The sequence below is a fragment of the Heliangelus exortis genome, chromosome 12, assembly GCF_036169615.1.
Source record: "Heliangelus exortis chromosome 12, bHelExo1.hap1, whole genome shotgun sequence".
NCBI lineage: Eukaryota > Metazoa > Chordata > Aves > Apodiformes > Trochilidae > Heliangelus > Heliangelus exortis.
In genome coordinates this window covers 8,754,371-8,774,725 of record NC_092433.1, presented here as the reverse complement: position 1 = coordinate 8,774,725, position 20,355 = coordinate 8,754,371, and the positions used below count along the sequence as shown (strand labels likewise).

At 37.7% G+C, this 20,355-nt stretch overlaps 1 protein-coding gene across 1 annotated transcript in view; it reads left to right on the top strand.

The window, feature by feature from the left end:
* Positions 1-3,358: 3,358 nt before the first annotated feature.
* The window catches only part of ERC2 (ELKS/RAB6-interacting/CAST family member 2), a 401,801-nt gene continuing 384,804 nt past the window's right edge, over positions 3,359-20,355 (top strand). The window contains exons 1-2 of the mRNA XM_071755842.1: positions 3,359-3,595; positions 16,554-17,372. Of these exons, the coding sequence (XP_071611943.1) occupies positions 16,716-17,372 (657 nt within the window). The 5' untranslated portion in view covers positions 3,359-3,595; positions 16,554-16,715. The remainder of the gene's footprint in view (positions 3,596-16,553; positions 17,373-20,355) is intronic.

The following is a 20,355-nucleotide window of genomic DNA, read 5'->3' as shown; positions in this document are numbered from 1 at the left end:
AGTTGACTGTTATATCATGGTTTTGACTTTGCTTTCAGCTATTGCTATTACAAAGCAACCCTACCACCATGGAACCACAGATGAATACATGAGGGTCAGATTCAATGGAATAAAGCTGAAATGAATTTTCCTCAGTTTTTTTTTTAAGCACACACCTGCAGTTGTTTGCTTTCAATTATGCAACACCAGTGACTGAGGGCCATTTCTATGTGTATTTAATTTTTTAAAAATTGAAGTGCTAAACAGAATGCACCTTCACCAAAATATGAAAGGAATCTTGCTCCTGTTATTACCACAGGTAAGAAGAGAAGAGGGAACTGGGAATGCTAAAGGGAGGCATGGGAACTGAAGACACAATCAGTAACATTATATGTTACTAATGTTATTTTGAATTATTTATACTTAGAATAACAGTAAAATTAATGTTTTACACTTCCCTGTTTTAAAAACCAGCATAGCATAAACTGAGAAAGCCTTTAAAAGCTGTGTCTCATATACACTTTCTTTTTCTAGGGCTTTAGTTACTCTCATTTAAATAAAAAAAAAATAAATTGTCATTCACTTCAGTGAGGTTTTCACAGCTCCCAGTGTATGAATATAAGCAGAAACAACTATAAATATGCTGCATTTTTTGAGTAGAAAGCTTTTGGAAAGCAAACAAATGCTTTCAGAAAATAAGCAAAAGTATGCTAGCCAAAAAATGTATCTGATACAAAGTCTTGAAAGGTGAAAACCTTAGATATAGCATCATATGACACTTTTAAATACTGGTTTAAGATTTACAGCAGACTGCTGTCCTCTAGCAGCTGGCTGAAAGATATATCTAGTAGTCAATGCATGAGAACCACTTAAAAAAAAAAGGTGCTCTTTACTCACATGATCTGGCTTTCTTCTTTTTCCATCTTTTTATGCTTAATGGCACCCACCTGCATAATGATACCAAAGACAACACAGATGTTCCTGTGATTAGGCTGAAATGAGAACTTTCATCAGCTGCAAAGTCAGTCTTGAGTACTTACTATTGTTATTATCCTACCCTTTGGATTTGGATTCCAGCATTGTCTTAAAAGTAAGGAATGTATTATTGAAGGGCTTGGATTATGTGACCCTGAGGTGGTTTGCATGGATGCTGTTTCTACTAATACACTAAGTAGATTAGCTGTAAAATTCTGATTATTTTTTCCCCTTTACTTTTACTGCACGTTTTTCTAACAACTCTTTTAGAATACAATTTGGCAAAATATTTTTTTATCTGCAAAGCTCTACACCAAATGGTCTTGTCCATAGTGGGTATATTCTGTTCTTTGGCACTGGCAATACTGACAGTCCCCATGCAGATGGTCTACAGCTCCAATATTGTTTATGATTAATTCTCCTACAAACTTTATTGAATGACAGCAACCTCAATTGCTTTCAACATTGTTGCAACCTTATGGTAACTTTGTTGTATTCCTGAAAGGATTACTGCTTGGAAAGAAGATTTTTAGGCTGGTGGTCTTCTGTCAGAATGATCCTGGCTTTTGCAGGCTACCACAAGGCTCATGGCCCTTGCCAGAGAATGAGTCACAAAGAAGATAAAGCAGCACCTGATGTTCCTGTCTTTTCATACAGATAGGGATGGCTGACACATTGTTTAAAAAAACCCAAAACTGTCAGCAGCTGACACAACTTTGAAAAGAAGCCTTGTCATCATTAACAGTATGGAGACAGAACTGGTATTAGCAATAGTGAGACAGGTCTGGAAGGATATTCCTATTGCACACTGAATCCAAATTAAGCACTAAACTTTTGAAAATGGGCATTTCTTGTGCTTTGACACATTCAGTTTATTGACCCACATTTTATAGTGCTTATCCATTTCCCTACAGATGCAGACTTGCTCCTCAAGAGCACTCTCTGTTCACTTTTTAGATCAAGTGAAACTCTTTGTATACAAACCCATGTCCCTTCCTGTCAATTTCACCAGGAACAGATTTTCTCTGTCCATAATTTCCAAGGTTTTGTAACTATTTTAACAGGACAGTCTTTCAGTAAATATGCAGGCTTGAAAAGCAACTCAAGTTTGCATTTTAATCGTTATCTTGTGACTTTGAAGACCAAAAAAAAAAAAAACAAACCAAAAAACAAACCCAAACATTTGCCCCATATTGTAATTATAGCCAAGGCAGACAAATGTAAGAGTACATCCCTTGGGGGGTGTGAGAGGCAGAAGCAGCTATACTGCTATTGCAACATGCATTCTAGCAGTGTTTTGAATATTTGCATTTCTAAAATATTGACAACAACGAATTATTTCAACCAGCTTTGGATAACAGAAATACAACATTGAAGAGATTGTTGGTTTTTTAAATGTTTTTTTTTTTTAAATATTTCATTTGTCATGCTTTGTAGTAGTAATTTCATAAAACCTGTTATAGTTTGAAAGTGTTTGATAGTGGCATGTATAGGTACATATGTGGGCAAGAAAGGAATACAGATTGCAGTAAACCAACTACAAAGATGAGGTGCTGCTTAAAAACATTTTTACAGGAGAGGTTACAAAGAGGCTGACAAAATACATTTGTAAAATTCTGTGTAGGATTAGGTATGAAGTTGCATTAAAGCTAAAGAATGGGGGTGATCAGTTATGATTGTATCAAGAGCAATGAAAAAGTAAAAAAAATTGAAGAAAAAATAGGAGATGAAAAAACCCTCATTTCTTGGAATGAGAAGTCAGTGATATTTATAGAAGTTTCCCTCAATCCCCTTAATGTAAACTAAATAAATAAAATCTCAGGAGTAATTTTTAATGCAGTTCACAGTTTTCTGATGAAAAGGGCATTCAGGCTTCACATAGCAGTTAATCACCTGCTTTTTCCCCCTGCATAATACTAAAAAAAAAATAAAAGTAATATAAGGTGGATGTTGTCTTAATTACTTTTACACTTACGACAAAACACAGATTTATTTTTTTCTGTGCATGTATTCATGTATAGTTGTGAATTTTAGATACCGTGTTCTTAAGCACCTGGCCTTGATAATTTTTTGCCTTTGGTGAACAGAGACAAGAAAGCAATTTTTTTCCTCTGCAGTTTTACGCAGACAGAGGTGTATTTTTAGCCTATGTAACAATGAGTAACACACTTTCCTTTCAGACGCTTACAGGGTAGAGACCGGAACCCCTGGGTTTGCAATGAATGGAGAGAGACAAATGCTCCGAGAAATCCTTGGGCTTGCAGTACGTGTGCTGCTGCTGCTGCTGCTGCTGCTGCAGCCGATGCTCCCTGCTTGCTGCTGCCCCCGGCGGCAAGGCCGCCCGGCGCTGGTGAAGCCCCAGCTCCTCGGGAATGCTGGGAATGTTGAGTCAGGGACTGGCAAGCCAGACGGCCAGGCTTGCAGCTGACTGAGGGAGACTCGCTGAGGGACAGAAAGACGAGGGACAGGAGCACAGAAGCCTCCCCCGACTGCAGCAGGTTCTCCCTCTTCCTGCCCTCGCAGGTGCTCGGTGGCTCCGGATCTCCCCGCTGCCTCCTTCCTCCGCGCAAATGAGATGTCAGCTAAACGTGATGTTGTAAAATCCATGTGAGGACGCAAGACAGATGCAATGATTTGAAAGGTGAGAAGCTTAAACAAGAATATGGCTCTAATACATTACTGTAAAATTTGTTGTGATTAAGGAAATCGCTATATATTGCTTTTTACAAGTGCCTGGTAGCTGAAACTGGAAATGAATTAGCAGAACAGGCTTTTAATATTGCTTTAGAAATACATTGTAATAAATGGGACCAAGTGCACATCTTATTCTTGTATCAGTGCCTCTCCCTACAGAATCACCAGCCAGAAGCCTCTCTTTGCAGTTTCTCCTAAAAGCAGCCATAAGTGTCAGGGTTTTTTTTGTGTCCACTGTTTAAAAATAGCTAGTTATTAAAGTTGTCTATAAGAGAATTGATCGGTTTTGGATATTCCTGGCTTTATATTTAAATACTGGATAATGTTTGGCGTTTTAAAAATTGTGTCAGGAAAAAGGTGAGATTTCTGTTCCCTTCTGTTGGCTGGTAAATGAGAACCAGAAACTAGCACAATATTATTTTGCAGTTATACAATTAATTACCACTTACTGGGGTTCCTCATTTATGATGCTGTGTGATTTTTTTTTAAATTATTTTTTTATAAAAGATCATTTTAGGTTGGACAAGAGCAATGCATATGATAAAAAAATATTCATGCATATATTAATCAGAGACATACATACTTTCCTATGAGCACTGGAGTAATAAGGTGATGAAGCAGGAACATTTTTTTTTATTTGTATTAGTGTGTGATCGATTTCTAGGCGTCTACCTGCTAAGCCTTGTGATGGATGGATGGGAATCTACTCCCTTAGCAGCGAATTTATATTTCCCTTTTGATGGACAGAGCAGCCGACCACTGGCATTGCCAGATACAAGCTCGTTGCCAATAAGCACGGCCAATAAGTGCAGTCAAGAGGAGGGCAAATCCTACTTGTCAGCGTTAGTTTTCTGGTTGGCTTTTTAGATCAGTGGTTTCACTTAACTGTTTGTTTGTTTGTTTGTTTGTGATTTGTTTTTATTTCCTATTCCCGTGCCTTCTTCCCCTCATGTGCGTGTCCAGGGCGGACACCCCGTACGCAGACCCTTCCCGGCAGCTCCACCGTGAGCAGGCCCTCCTCCGGCTCCCCCCTCCTTCGGAGGGCGGGGAAGGGGGGCACGACCCCCCCCTTACAATAAGTGGCTTCTGCACTGACACTTTCTCTCCCTGTGGCGAAGTCGAAGACAGGAAAGGTCCTCGGTCTCATGCCTGCCCCCACCCCTGCTACCTTCCAAGGGAAGATGCTGTGGAGATCGGTTACCGCCCTTCTCCCACCTCAGGAAACGGTGAAACTCCTCCCGCGTTGATTCAGCTCTTTCCAGGGTGCGGGGACACACCTCACACTCACACACCTCACACTCACACACCTCACACTCACACACCTCACACTCACACACCTCACACTCACTCACACGCTCGCACACTCACCTCACTCACACACCCCCCCCGCCACCGCTCATTTTCCAGCCCCCAGGGGGCAGGGGGCTCTTGGGTCTGTCCCTCACAGCCTCGTTTCTTGTCAGCGAGAAGGAAGGTGTCCTGACCACCTTCCCGGCAGACAGCTCTGTCACAACAGCGCGTCCACACCCCACCTGCGCCTCTACAGGGACCCCTAACAGCAATCCCTCTGCTGGGCGGGGGATTTACTTGAATTACACACACACACACACACACACACACACACACACACACACACACACACACACACACACACACACACACACACACACACACACACACACACACACACACACACACACACACACACACACACACACACACAGCACCCTCTATCTACCTCGATGGGCGCCGACCCCCACGGCCGCAGCAGCCGCCGGCGAGGAGGAGGATGGCGGGCGGGCAGGCAGGCTCGGGTGTCTCCGGCACCGCCTCCACCTCTCCCTCCCTCTCTCCCTCCCTGGCGGGCGGGGCGGGAACGCCTCAGCTACGGGAGGGCGGGCGCGGGCGCGTGCCTTCCGCGCTCGCGGAGCCCAATGGCCGTCGTCCTCCTCTCCTCAGGAGCCCGCTCGGGCGCTCCAGGGCGCGGTGGCTCCGCCGCCCGCTTCCCCTCGGTGCCTCGTGGTTGCTTCACTGAGTCGGGCAGTTTGCCATCTGACTTCGCTGCTAGTCCTGGCTGCTCTTTTCTTACCTGTTCAGTGGGAGAGCCAAGGCTCTTGTAGCCCCTCGTCCCTTCACGGTCTCGCCTAGTTGAGGAGTCCTTTTCCCGGTTTCCTCCTTTCCCTGGATATGAAGGAGAAAAGGTCCCTTTTTAGGGAGTGTTTTTCCACGCAGGGAGTGGGTAATGGTAAGTTTTGTCGAGTTCTCTTAAGGAATATGTTTCTGGGGGAAAGCTGTTACACAGATTCTTGATGTAAGAAAATGACAGCCCGTGTCTTGGCTCCCTGGGTGACTGTGTGAAGGGCTGGGTGTGAAAATAACTCTTTCCACATCTTTCCAGTGCTCTAAAAGACAACTTTTAATTACTGTTCTTTTTCTTTGAGAGCTCTTTTGTAAAATAGTTTTCAAAGGCATAAAGGTGAGTTAGCAGTTTAACTTCCTAGCGTGAATGGGTGGGGAAGTTGTTTACTTGGGAGAGGTGATGGTAAAAATGCTGACTCCAGAAAACAATTGGAGTAAATAATTCTTAAGGGTAGTTCTATACCATGAAGATGAACGTATGAATACGAAGTGTCTTCTGTCTTAAACTAAGATGCACCCCTTTCTCTAGGAGGTAGAAGATGCGGTTACTAAAATGGTTTCCTTCCTTCCCAAGCACGAAGGAGAAAGTTGGCATGCAGAGGGATATTTTGTTCTTTCCCATGCTGCTGTGTAAATTGGGGTGCTTTGCCTTAGGAATTGTGTGGTCTTGGTCTTCCTGAGCATTTATCTCCTTGTATCTTTTATTTGTGTTTGAATGCCTGATACTCATTATGATTCTCTCTTTTGTTAAGCTGCTTTTAGAGGAGACCCATCTCACCACCTCGTGTTCTATGGGTGGTTCAACTCCCTCTAACCTTCTGGTAGTTAAATTCTGGGTCACATTCTAAAGAATGGTAGTATAATATATAACTAACCGTGCCAGTTGCCCTTTCTGTGTCTTACCTCCTCTGAAGGCTGTAGAAAGTTGCCTGGGCAAGGGGTGGCCCATATTCTTAGCAGCCAAATATGTACTGAGCACATTCAGCCATCTTAGAATTTCAAAGATATTCTGCATGAGTGTTTTAGCAAAAGAATACTCAAGGTGATTTTCTTGCTTTAGAAAAATTATTCATGGCAGACCTTTGAAGGATGACTAACATAAGAGTGGGTTGCTCACCCCTCAAAGAGGGTGAAGCAACCAGCCTGTGTATCACTTTCAAAGACAACATATGTTCTCCCACCTGTAACTCTTATGGTGTTTATAATATTTTTATCCACTCTGATACATTTGTTATCTTCTCAGTTTTATTTAGTTCGTAAGATGCCTGGGATACATATGGAGATGGTTAGTCAGATCTGCCTGGCAACTATTACTGTGATGCTGATTTTCTTTTGTAATGAGACTGCTCTTTTATTTGTATTATATTTGTTTTCTTTACCTATAGGATTTTGTTAAAATATTTTTGCAGTGTATGTTTTAGTCTTTGTGTGATCTTACGAGTAGTTAGCAATGCCAAAGTAGCCTCAATGTATTTATTTTGCAGCGTTAATATTAGCTTATATTTTCCACAAAGTTCTGGCAAAAGAACAAGAGTTATTTTAAAGCACAATGTGACTTTAAAGCATAATGATGCTATTATTTCTTTTTGAGGATCATTTTTGATCAGAGAAAAGCTCAGAAATTAAATTCTCTAAATTAACTGCAAAGTTTGCTTCTTCTGGGTAACACTTAGAAGACAATCCAAAGGCACATCAGTAGAAACCTCAGTTAAATTTTTTTTCTGGAGCAATTAATATTTAATTGGCCAGTTTTCTGTTAAGTAATAAATTTTATAAAGAAATTGTCTTTCTGAGATGAAGTGATATGGCTTCATATTAGTTTGTTACTGCTTGTATGCAAGATGTGACAAAAAAAAATTTCCTTAATTCCTTGGAACATTGCTGTGGACTATTTGTGTAGTCCAAGAAAGTTTTTAAACATGGATATCTAGAGTTTGTTTTCATAAGCAAGTGCAATATCTCTGATGCAATAACATTAGTAGTGTAATATTTGTGTAGTTGCTTTCTTCATTGTTGATCTCAGGTAGTTTTTATGCTACATTTAGTAATAGCAGCTTTTGACATGCCCGGGTTTGGAATATCTTAAATAGCATAATTTTGTTTTGGAGTAGTTACAACAATTAGGAACATGAACCTCATCTCCTTTCAGAGATGGTCTGTCAGGTGGTGAGCTCTGGCAAAGGACAGAATTGTAGCAAAGATGTTTTAGGACTTCCCTGGATAAGGCTTCATTACTGTCACACCATTTTTATTCTCAGAAATCTGGAATTCCTTCATTCCTTCATGGTATTAGAAGTGTAGGCTTTGAGGTGGACAGTTTACATGTTTGGAAAGTAGTATGTCACTATTGTATCTTATTTGTAATGAGAGAAATGAGGGAGAATAGTAGTGTTAGAATTTATATTATTTTAGGATGGTAGATGGAATGGGTCTAAGAATTTGAGGTATATCTTAGAGTTTCAAGTTGTGACTGGATGTGTGAGAAGCTTTTGACATTTTTTTGGTGTTTAGCAAAGCTTAAGCTTTTCTGTTAAGTTTTAGGATTACATTTTTGAAAGGCAATATCAGATGTTTAGACTATATTAGAAACTTGCAGACTGGCATTCACTAGAACTGCTTCATACTAATTTATATGTGGCCTTTTTAATGAACACTGTACTTTTTATTTATTTAAAGTATCCAACTTTAAACAACTGTACTTTTTTTAGAGCTTCTTGCTGCTTGTCATGCTTATTACCATATCCCTCCAACTAAAGTCACAGTGCAGATGTAGAATCTAGCAGCTAACTTTTACTGAAATGAAAATTATGAGAGTTTTATTTTAGAGTGAAATCACTTCAAGTATCTCAGATTGTGTGGGAAATACCATGTAGGGTGGAAGGAGTGAAAAGATCAGCAAAGGATCAATGGTATGTGTGAAAGTGATGTGCTGTAGTTACTGGCTTAACTGAGCTGAGGTGGGAAGTCACTATAGAAAGCAGAAATGTTTGCTTGGTTGGATATAACGAGCAATTTATTTCTCAGGAATTGAAAGAGGTGCAACAAAACTCTGTGCCATTCCTGAATTTAGCCCAGCAGATCCCATGCTGCACAGAGCACTGGCAATGTGTGGCACAGTTTTCCTCCAAGTAAGCAGCTCAGCTCACTTGGGATGACTGCTGACTTATTGACCATACTGTTCTACTGACTTTGAGAGGCTACAGGACACACTTTGGTGACAAAATTCTAATTCCTTAGGAAGGTTTACTGTGTCTGTACTTATGCCTATGCTATTTTGCATGCATTTGGATTGCCACAGTACTTAAATTGTCAGGAGCTGATTTCTCTTAGTCAAACAGGAGTTGAATCTTGTTGAAGATTGTTCTGATGCTGCTTCAATTTTTACTGCTGTTATCAGAGTACTTTTCACAGTTAATAAAATTAATTCACTGGTAATCTGCTAAGAGGAGACCTTGCAGAGTCCTTCTGACACCTGAAGGTGGCCTACAGGGAAGCTGGGGGTAGGGAGTGACTTTTTACAAGGGCATGTAGTGATAGGACAAGGGGTAATGGTTTTAAGCTGGAAGATTTACATGAAACATTAGGAAGAAATTTTTTACTGTGAGGGTGATGAGACTCTGGAACATGTTGCCCAGGGAGATTGTGGATGCCTCATCCCTGGAAGTGTTCAGGGCCAGGTTGGATGGGGCTTGGAGCTGCCTGGTCTAGTGGGAGGTGTCCCTGCCCATGCAGGGGGATTGGAACTGGATGATCTTTAAGGTTGCTTTCAACTGAAACCATTCTATGGTAAATATTTCAATATGTCTGTGGTATGTGAAATGTCTGAATAATGACTATTAAACAGCATAGGTTTGTGTTATTTCTGTGGTGCTGTAGAATTTGACTTAAACATTTTTTTGTAGTGCATTACTTTTCTCCAAATATATATTTTGCTGAAACACAGTTCTTGACACGTTCTTCGAAAACTCAGTTTAGTGGAAAAATATGACATGGTAAAGCATAGTTGCTTGTTGACTAATATAAAATATTAGTGCAAGAAATAGGTATTCAAGTGCTTCTCTGGAACACAGTTTGCTGTACAGAGCATGTTTATTTTTGATGGCTAAATATTGGTGGTCCTGATGGATCTTGGTTTCCATTTATGTATTTTTTTCACAGACCTCATTTAAAATCTGATCAATTTTTTTCTCCTGAAGGAAAGCAGTTACAGTAACATCCATCATCAGTGTCAACTGTTCACCTCGGATGCCTGTGGGGACTTCGAAATTGCACTTGTGAATTGGCATGATTGTGCTCAGTGTCAGCACAAAGGTGAAAGAGGGGGTTGTGCTATGAAGTTGCTAATAACATCCAAGTGTTTGGGGAACTCTCCTCAACCTTTTCTGTGAATAAAGGAATACAAAGATAATTCCAGAAGTTGAGTGCCCCCTTATGGTTCCAGGGGCACTGATTTTATGATTTTATGCTGAGTTGAAAGGCAATCTGTTGAATCACTTGCATCACTTAGGGACCTTCTGAGTTCCTTGGGGAACTTCAGTCTAATGTGGCTGAGGCACAGCCAGATTCTTTTTGTGGCATTATCCTAAAACATGTGGATGCCCTTGAATCTTAGTGAAGAGAACGGAAACAAGAGATATTCATCAGGTTTTTGAATTATGTTGTCTTTGAAGCATGCTGAAGCACAAATGTATGCTTTTTGTTTTATAATTTGAGTACATATATTACTAACTTTGAATTAAAAAAAAGTGTAAAATGCAGAGTGGATCTCTAGGCTTGCTAAATTGTAAATATCCCAATATTCAAGTAGTTTAAGAAAATGCTGTTAAGACTACCTGTGCAACTTCCAGTATATATATTATTTATAATCATATATATATAATCTTATATACATTTTTTTACTTTAATTTTTTTGTTTTTTTTACTTTACTGCTTTATTTAACTTTTAAAATTCAAAAAAAAATTCAAGCTGTTTTTTCCTCATTTGATTCTTTACACATGTTTATAATGAAATGTTATATTGCTAGAAAAAAAAATCTTAATGTATTTGCAACTTTCTCTTGTGTCCCTCTTGAAGTTACAGGTGCATTTTAAAGAAGCTTTAAAAATTGGACTTTTGTTATTAATAGATAGTAGTAGCAAGAACAAACACATTGCTTAAAAGGGAGATAGGTGGGGTTTGTTGCCATTTTAAATTTAGAAGTAATAGAAAAAAAACAACTGGCCTTCCAGTTTTTACTGGAAAACTCTCATTTAGTCTTAAATCATGCTTATTTTTAAGCCCTAACTTCTTATTTGTAATGGAAAGGTAATTACATTTATAGCAAATGAAGTGTTTTTGTAAACTGTTAAATAGTAATTCGAATTAGGTATATTTTTTGAAAAACAAAATAAAATAGTGCTTCTCATGAGGCATAATTTTTGAGTTATCATGAAGAATGGTGTATACTTTTACATTTCAGCATTTTTCCACAAATAAGGCTATTTTAGTAAAATTTACATTTACAATTTTATTGTTGTTTAATAGTAATTAAACTAAAAATACTCTTTGTCTACCTAGCCAGGTGTCTTAGAATAATCCTCCAAGAAAGACTGGAGTTCATAAATACAAGCTTGCATTGATAAATAAAATTTCTTTTCAAGAAAGAAATAAAAGGCAAATGTTTAACTATTACAGGATGAAAGGCACAATGAATACAGACTAAGATACACAATTTATCACACAAAAGATACCTGGGTACCTGCAAAGACTAAAATGTTAGAAATGTGGAAACAGGCACTGTTAATGGTGATGCTAAATAGCTTAAATGGAAGGTTAGGACTGAACATTCTTGTTTCTGTTCGTTGACCACTATATCTCGTTTGCATCAGCTTGCTGGAGTGATTGTGATTTTTTGGTTGTGTTTTTTTCTTTTGCTTGTTTGGTTTTTTAAAATCAGCACAGAGAATAGAAAACATACAAAGAAGGATATTCTCATGCATGAGGATGTGTTGAGCCTCTGTCAAACCAGTCAAAACCCAAGGTAAACCAAAAGAACGTGCCAGAAAGATTTGATTCCTTTAGTTTAAAAAAAGTCTGTACTTGCCATGATATGTGTTCAAGGAACAGCATTTTTTTCTGTTCATCTCCTTTATTTTGTGTTGTCTTAAAATACAAGGAGAGTAATTTCTGATGGAGAATATAGGAGCATTATCTTCTACATCTTCTCTTTTTTTTTTTTCTTTCTTTTTTTCTTTGTTTTTATTTGGGGAGCTGTATAGAACTAAACAGTTTTAAACGGTTTGGAAGGCACTGAATATCTTAAAAATCAGATTGATAATTTCTGCACTTTACCTTCCCAAGCAACATAGTGGCAGGTAATGGTAAGGAAGGAATTCCCTTGAAGCTTTTTGTAGTGTTACAAATGTTTGAGCTCTTGGCTGAATGTTAATATTGGCAGGTAGATGTGCAAAACTACTAAGAATTTGGCAAATATCCAAACTTGCTGCACAGAAACTGGATTGGCCCTGAGCTTTCTAAGCATAACTCTCAGGATTTTTTTTCTTCTCATCCTGCCAATCTGTGTTTTGGTGGCTGTTCTGACCCCAGTGTGTCTGCTGCTGAAGGTGATGTACAGCGTCAGCATGTGAGATACATGGACAGAAAGTGGTTCCATAGTCAAGTACTTGTTATCAGTTGATAAAGAAACTGTAACACTGACCCTAATGAAGCTTTTCCCAGTTTGAGAGAAAAACCAAACAAACCCCCCAAAAATTAGAGGGAAATCAAGTCTCCATCTTTCACTAAAATGCTTGGCTGCCCTTAGTAGTATGAACAATGATTTCTGTATGATTAAGATGATAATTTTGATTTGGTAGTCAATGCACTTTCTGAGTATAGTCTGAATATTTGCTCATATGTTTTCTGGAATGTCTCATGAGGAAAGGTTTGCAACATTTTGTTGTCTCTGCCTTGTAAACAAATTTCAGTAACTAGATACATTTCTTGGTGTTTTCGAGTACAGTATGATTTGACACTTTATTTCAATGAAGTTGTTAAACCTGCTGTGGAATTAGCCAGGGTGTGGGCTGTCTGACACCTGCTTGTGAGTGAAACCTTTAACGGGAATCTGGTGAGAACCCGGTGTGCACTGAGGCTAAATGCACATGTGGTACCAAAGCTCAAACTGGTGCCTTTTTTGATAGTTTGAAGTATCTGATCTGAGATTGCTGGGGTACTTGGGCCCAAACATTTTACAGGAGAGACATGGAATGTAACACACATTGTGTTTGTTCCCAGCTTTAATGAAGGAGTAATTTAATAATTTCCTTTAACTTTATTCTGACATCAGAGGCTTTCGTCTGGCAAGTTCTGGTTTCTATTTCTCTTTGAACCATCAGTGTTCCTAGAGCTCGTGACACAGGCAAAATAGCCCCCAGTCTGTTCTGAGGGTAAACTATGATGCCTTTACACAGTTATACTGGACTTATGAAAAGATAGGCACAATGCAACAGATTCTCACTTGCTTTGAACTGGGTGACACTGATTTAAGTAGCTTAACAAAATGAATTGGGTTTTTCTGGGGAGAAGGATGGAGTAAGACTGGAACTAGTGAAATCCAGAAATTACAGGGTTTGTGAAGACAGTATTTCAAGGAAATGCTGTAATTACATAGAATGTCTAACTAAGGAGTTTGGAAATAAATTCAATGAGACAGACCTTCCATTAGAGTCACCTTAGAATCGTATGTTTTAAGTCTCTATAAAAATAGATAGTAAAATGACAAATAAAATGCAATATCAAAAGTTTAGGAGATGTGGATAATGTGAACCTATGATGTTATTGTCTTCACAGTGCATATGATAAGATGAGGCAGAAATGCAGAAATAAGCTATAAGTTAGAAGAGCCACTAGGAGGTATTTTTGCCTGACACTCTTATTTGTTGGAATTTTCAAAGCTTATGACAGCATGGTGTAGGGAAGTGTCTGTTTCCTCCCACCTCTGAGAATGCATTTTTTACTTTCTGAATCTTTTTATATGGTTTTGTGTTTAATACAGAATATTAAAGTCACAATTATATTGGTAATTATATTACCATATATTATATGGTTTATAAGCCATACATTATGTACATTGAAGAGTATTTTTTTTTTACAGTTAGAAAATACTGAGTGAAGTAAATAAGCATTTGTTTTTTTCTTGTACTGTTAAGCTAACTTGGAAAAATACTCTTTAGTGGGAAAATGCATGTGATGGGTCTACACAGTATGTTCCAGACCAGACTGAATTGAGTTTGAGTGACTTTTTGTCTCAGAGGTTTTTAGGGCATTACAGCCTTCAGTTGAGCTCTTATGTGCTTGCTACTGTAACATCTGGGCTTCTGTCAAGAGGAGGGTTGATCTCTCTTTTCAGGGGTATCATATTTTTGTCTGTAGAACTCTCTTCCCCCTTGTACATGGGATTCTTATATTTCCATTTGATTCTGTGTCAGCAGGTTCTATGGGAAGATGAGAGAAGGGATTTCCTTTCCTTCTCTCCTCCAGGCAGTAGATGATGATCTGTGTGGAAATTGTTGAGGCCCTGAGGCTGCTAATGCTTCTTCATGCCTCCAGTTCCTGATGTGTTGAGACACACAGTAAATCTCCTGAAGCTAGGAAGGCTCTGTGTAGAAGTACTAAAAAGCAGAAAATGGTGTAGGTACCTTCCTCCCTTCCTCCATAAAGCAATGATATATGGATTCTGCTGTGTCTGACACTTTTCACAGCCATAAAGGATTTATAGTTTTATCCTTAGGATAGGTTACACTTCCAGAAAGCACACTTACATGCTTTCCTTTTTCCAAGGTGTTTGGAAGAAACCAGCTTGAATAATTCAGGTTGTAGTAGATAATTAATGGTAAAAAAAGTGATAAGGTTTTATGGCAGAATTACTGATCTTGTTAATACAGTTTGGATGGAACAGTGTTAATTTAGCTGTTAGATCTGTTTTCCAAGGGCAGGGCAATGTTTGCATTGAAATGAATGACTATTGATGGGCTTGGGTGCAATATAAAGAGTTCAGTGATTCCAGATTATCAGTGTTGAATAAATAACATAAAATAAATAAATAATTTTTGCCCAGCTCCCCTAGTGGCATTGTCAACTTTTCAGTGTAGTGAGGTGCCTTGTGTCTCCAAATCCTGTGACCAGACACAGGACTCTTGTGACCTCTTGGAAAAGAGAGGAAAATTCACAAGAATTGTTGTATAATGGTATCTGAACAAGTAGAAATGTCTTTGCTAATTCAGATGCATACTGGTAATTCAGATGACAAAAATGCTTTAGACTGTGCTGGCTGTAAAGCTTGATGAAAACACAGCATATACTGAGCAATTCTTAGAATTCATAGAACCTGCGTGGTTTATATTTGTGTGGGATCTTGTTTGATGACATAATTAGTATCCATAATGTTTTATGCTAATATTGTTGGTGAGGATTTAATGTACTAGAACTTATTAATAAATATGACATCAAATCATCCCTCTGCCTGCCCCTGCATCAACACTTTTTTTTTTTCACAGCAAATGTAGAACATATGTTTTAAAATGCCGGGAAATAATGTACCTATCGATAATGAGAATACCTTGGGAGTATGGTTAAAGATTACTCTATTTTACTGAATCCAACTTTTGTTCTTCCTCAAGCTGCCTTTGAAATAAATGGTGATTTGTGCTAGATCTGGTAAATGACTGCCAATTTAATTAGTACCACAAATTTAATGAAATGGTCAGAATTGGTAAAAAAAAAAAAAAAAAAAAAGTGTATTTACCTAATCCTAGAGGCCTATTTTATGTTTATATTTATGCTATGAAAAGTTAATAAACTTACTTGAAATTGCAAGTGTATGGTGATGGTATTGAAGAATTTGGCCCACATCTATTTTTTGTTTGGCTAAATAAATTACAAGGGTAGTTCTATCAAAGTAATATGATATTTATAGAAAAAAAATAAGAATTTTATTTCACAAGCACACCTTTTCTAAAGGAAAGCCTAGATTATTATCATGCAGCCTTTTCCTGTAATCTTACTAGTAACAAATACTAGCAAGCTAGTACTTCATTAAACAAGTAATACTGTATTGGTTTACATTATAATTGTTTAGAAGGAAATAATAACTAAAATTAGCTTAGTTTGATTGTTAGTTTTTCTTCTTAAGACATGGTTTTACTGGTTGCAGCTGAAATAGTAAGAAACATTGTTTCCTTCATCCTTTTTCCTATCCAAAACCTTCCATGTTAATTCAAATAAAAATTAACACTCTTGCTGATTTCCTTGTTCTGTTTTAATTAATCTGACATCACCAGAGAATGTACAAAACTGCTGAATTGCTACTTCTCTATACTGGCTTTGAAAATACAATATATTTCTTTGGCTAGTTATTGCTGTCAACAACAGCTATATTTTTTCCTGTTTTTGACACTGTAAGTTATTTAAGTCCATTAACACATCAAATATGATATTTTGGGGGCCCCATGGTGTTTATTGCAACATAAATCTTGTTAAATTAAGTCAAAATGTCAAGATACTTTCTAGGAGAGAAATGAACAGCTTTTTCTTATGAATAAAATTTGTTTGAAAATGAATTTTTAACTACTTATCCTAAATACAAAATGTGTAGCAGTTTTTAAATAATTACGCTAGGAAGTGGGTTACTTTATCTTCTAACATATGCTGATTACTTGTAAACTTAATTTTGAATGTGAAAATGTACTTAATTTCTTTTTTTTCTTTTTCCTTTTTTTTTTTTCAGGTGTCTGACTTTGGAGGAACAGTAGATTTATTTATTTTTTTTTTTTGCCTACTGGAAGAATGCAGTCAAACTGCCAATATTTCTAGCTGGAATTATAAATTTAATATTCAACTTTAGTGTTACTAATTTCTTACTAAATAGTACCTCAAAGTAGAAGAAAAAATGTATGGAAGTGCAAGAACAATCAGCAACTTGGAAGGAAGCCCCTCCAGGTCTCCTCGTTTGCCAAGATCTCCTCGCCTGGGCCACAGGCGAACAAGTAGTGGAGGAGGAGGAGGAACAGGTAAGACGTTGTCAATGGAGAACATCCAGTCCCTTAATGCAGCCTATGCAACATCTGGACCAATGTATCTGAGTGACCATGAAGGTGTAGCTTCTACCACTTTCCCAAAGGGCACAATGACTCTTGGAAGGGCTACCAATCGAGCTGTGTATGGTGGTCGAGTCACAGCTATGGGGAGCAGTCCCAACATTGCTTCAGCTGGACTTTCGCACACTGATGTCCTTTCTTACACTGATCAGCACGGAGGTCTGACCACATCTTCACACCATCACCACCATCAGGTTCCTTCTATGCTGAGACAGGTTAGAGATAGTACCATGTTAGACCTGCAGGCTCAGCTTAAGGATCTACAGAGGGAGAATGATCTTCTCAGAAAGGAACTAGACATTAAGGACAGCAAGCTAGGCTCTTCCATGAATAGCATCAAAACTTTCTGGAGTCCTGAGCTAAAGAAAGAAAGAGTTTTGAGGAAAGAAGAAGCAGCCAGAATGTCAGTTCTTAAAGAACAGATGAGAGTTTCCCATGAAGAAAATCAGGTAAGTAATTCTAAAAGATCTTTCTGTTGATGTACAACTAAGTACTTTGTGTTTTGCTTACAGTACTGTATCTTATCCTGGAGCAGGTTTGACATGTACTGGAAGAATTCTGTGTCTTCATCTATCTGCCTCTGGCTGCAAACCAGTAGGAAAGCACATTAATAAGAATCTGAATGCAGGTTATAATTTCCTTCATGCAGCATTATTTCACATTATAGCTAAAGGGAATGACTGATTGCCTAGAAAACTACCCATTTTCTTATTTTTGATACTTTCTCTAGTGCCTTTTTGCAGCAACTTTACAATGTACTTAGCAACCTTTTTCTGAAGAGGTAAATAAACTACTTCTGTAAAATTATGAACAAGCATCCAGAGGCATAGTTTGTATGATCTTTATAGCCATTTAGGTGCCCATTTTTTTAAAGTTAAAAGAAGATAGGGTATTAAGTTCCCATATGCAATCTTATGTAGTTCTGTACTACAGAATGGAGTTGCATTTTTAGCAACCTCTCAGAGACCTGTGTATTAGAAGAAGAGCATCTTGTAAATATGTATTTTAGATACTTCTATTTGCAACATAACATTGTTTTCACAGAGTTAAAAAATATGGAAGTACTTTAATCTGGATGAATAAAACTAGGTCAGGCTTTGAGGCTCTGTTATTTCACAAAACTATACAGAACAGTGGCACATATAAAAAAAATTCTCATGTTGCTTTCTCTGCATACTTTTTGGCTTCTGTTTTTATTTTAAAGCAGCTCCTTTTAAAACCATCTGTTTACCCAGATAAAAACACAACCCTGCGGGAATCTGGAAGTGAGAGAAACAATCTAAACTTGTTTGTTGGCAGGCAGGAACTGCTGAAATTTTTTATTTACTTCCAAGTCTGTGATTATCAGTGATTCTCACCAAACTTTTCACCCCTTAGACATGTCATGAACCTAACAGTCTCTGGAACTAACAAGGTTGATGCCAGTTACTACAGTGGGAAATTGACTGGGTCTTGATCAGGAATTTAGTGTAGTGAATTAATTTATTATTTTAATGTATAACGTGTATCCAGACTGACAATAATAGTTACTTAATATTTATTTATATGAAAAATCTGTTTACTGGAGGTTCTGCTGTTCAAAAGCCTTATTGGCTGGACATTCTGGTCTTGATAGTTGGTGTTTCCATCATAGTAGGGGGAATATTGTAATATACTCTGTTGTGATAGCCTCCTTATGGGAATGTCATGTTGATGTCTTGTCTGAATCTGGTAATTAGAGACTTTGCCAGCTGCCAAAGTAGTTATGTGTGTGTTTGTGGTTTTTTTCTCTCTTTCTCTTTTTTTTTTTTTCTTTTTACTGAAGCTATTTACTCATCTTGTCATATATGTTGTAATATAAAGTCCTTCTTGGCATTTGGTTTTGTCTCTACTGCTCTGAACAGCTTTGTATCACGAGGAAAAGCAATCATTTTATTCACCTGGTTTTCTGGAGTGCTTAGGGTATTTCAGACAGCACAAAGCCCAGACTTAGGTACCAGCAAAACTCCGTAGGGGCCTTCTGTTGATTTTATGACTTGACCATGTGCTTCTGCTATTTCCTCTCTTGCAATCAAATATTTATGTATGAAAGGACCATCCTTTTTATCTAATTGCTGTGTAGTTTTCTTGTGAGCATTTGGAAAGGAGCTTTTGTGAAGGGGTGACCTTGGAAGTCCAAGCTGACTGTCTTAGCTATTTTTTTTAGTCTTAACTTATCCACATGATTGTTGATTCTTTCAAACAACTGATTTAAATAAAAATTCAATAAGCCTATGATTTTAAAGACAACAAAATGGTGTCATCTATTACACTTATACTAAGACTTGATAGATCTATCCTTGTGTGTCTGAGGGTTTCTGGCTTATGAAACATCCTTTGTTAAAACAGATGTTTCTTACCAAAACACTAAAAATAGTTTTCAGATTGGCTGTGCATGATGAAATTGAATCTGAATATGGGCCCTTAGTCTCACAGCCAATTTTGGGAACTCCTGGGAGACTGAAGATGGGCAAACATGGTTCCCGGCAAAAAAAAAAAAAAAAAAAGAAGGTAAATGAAGGAAAGATTGGAGTGAGTTTTAATATTTTTGTTGCAAATTCTGGAAAAATACTGTAAGAATTGTCAAAGAGAAAAATTATTTGTAAACTGTATTAATCATTGTATTAAAAATAATTAGCTGTTTCTAGAATGTAGTTGAATCTAGGGAGAAAATAAGAGTAACAATATGGATTTGTTAGGAGGTGGCAAGTTTGGTTTTCTCGAATCGCAGGAAAACAGGCTATGAGTAAGGGAAGAATATTAGTAATGACAAGGGAAATTTTGCATTGTCTCAGAAGTTTTTCATTAGCAAGGTGGTAGGAAGCATATGAGATGAAATTGCTATTATATGGATGCCTGTCTGGTTAGAAGACTGTCAAAGTGTAATTATTGGTGATTCATGGTGAAATTGGAAAGCTGTCTGCTGGGATCTGGCAGGGATGTGTTGTGTTTGAAGCTTTCATCAGTGTTCTGAGTGATGGATTATGTGTTACACACCTCGATAATGTCAAGCTGGGAAGAGTTAAAAACATGCTGGAAAACAGGATTACAAATGAAAACTAATTTGGCAAATTGAAGAAATAATCTGAAAAACTACTATGTGTTTCAATAGAATGATAAAAATTAAACATTTTGGAAACAAAGACCCATGAAGAACTGAATGGACAATATGTTGGATTGTCCCAATCTTCTTTTGAAGATTGTCTAATTTTTGAAAGCTTAGGCTATGAACACCTGTTCTTCGATATTACAAGTCAAAGTTAGTTGTCTTTTCTGTTTTTCTTCCTTCTTTGTGATGTATTTTTCACAGCACAATTTGTATTATTATATATATGAATTGATTATATACAAAGGCATGAAGTACTCTAAATACTTTTAACTCTTTAATTTCTTAATTCTGGAATCATCCATTTG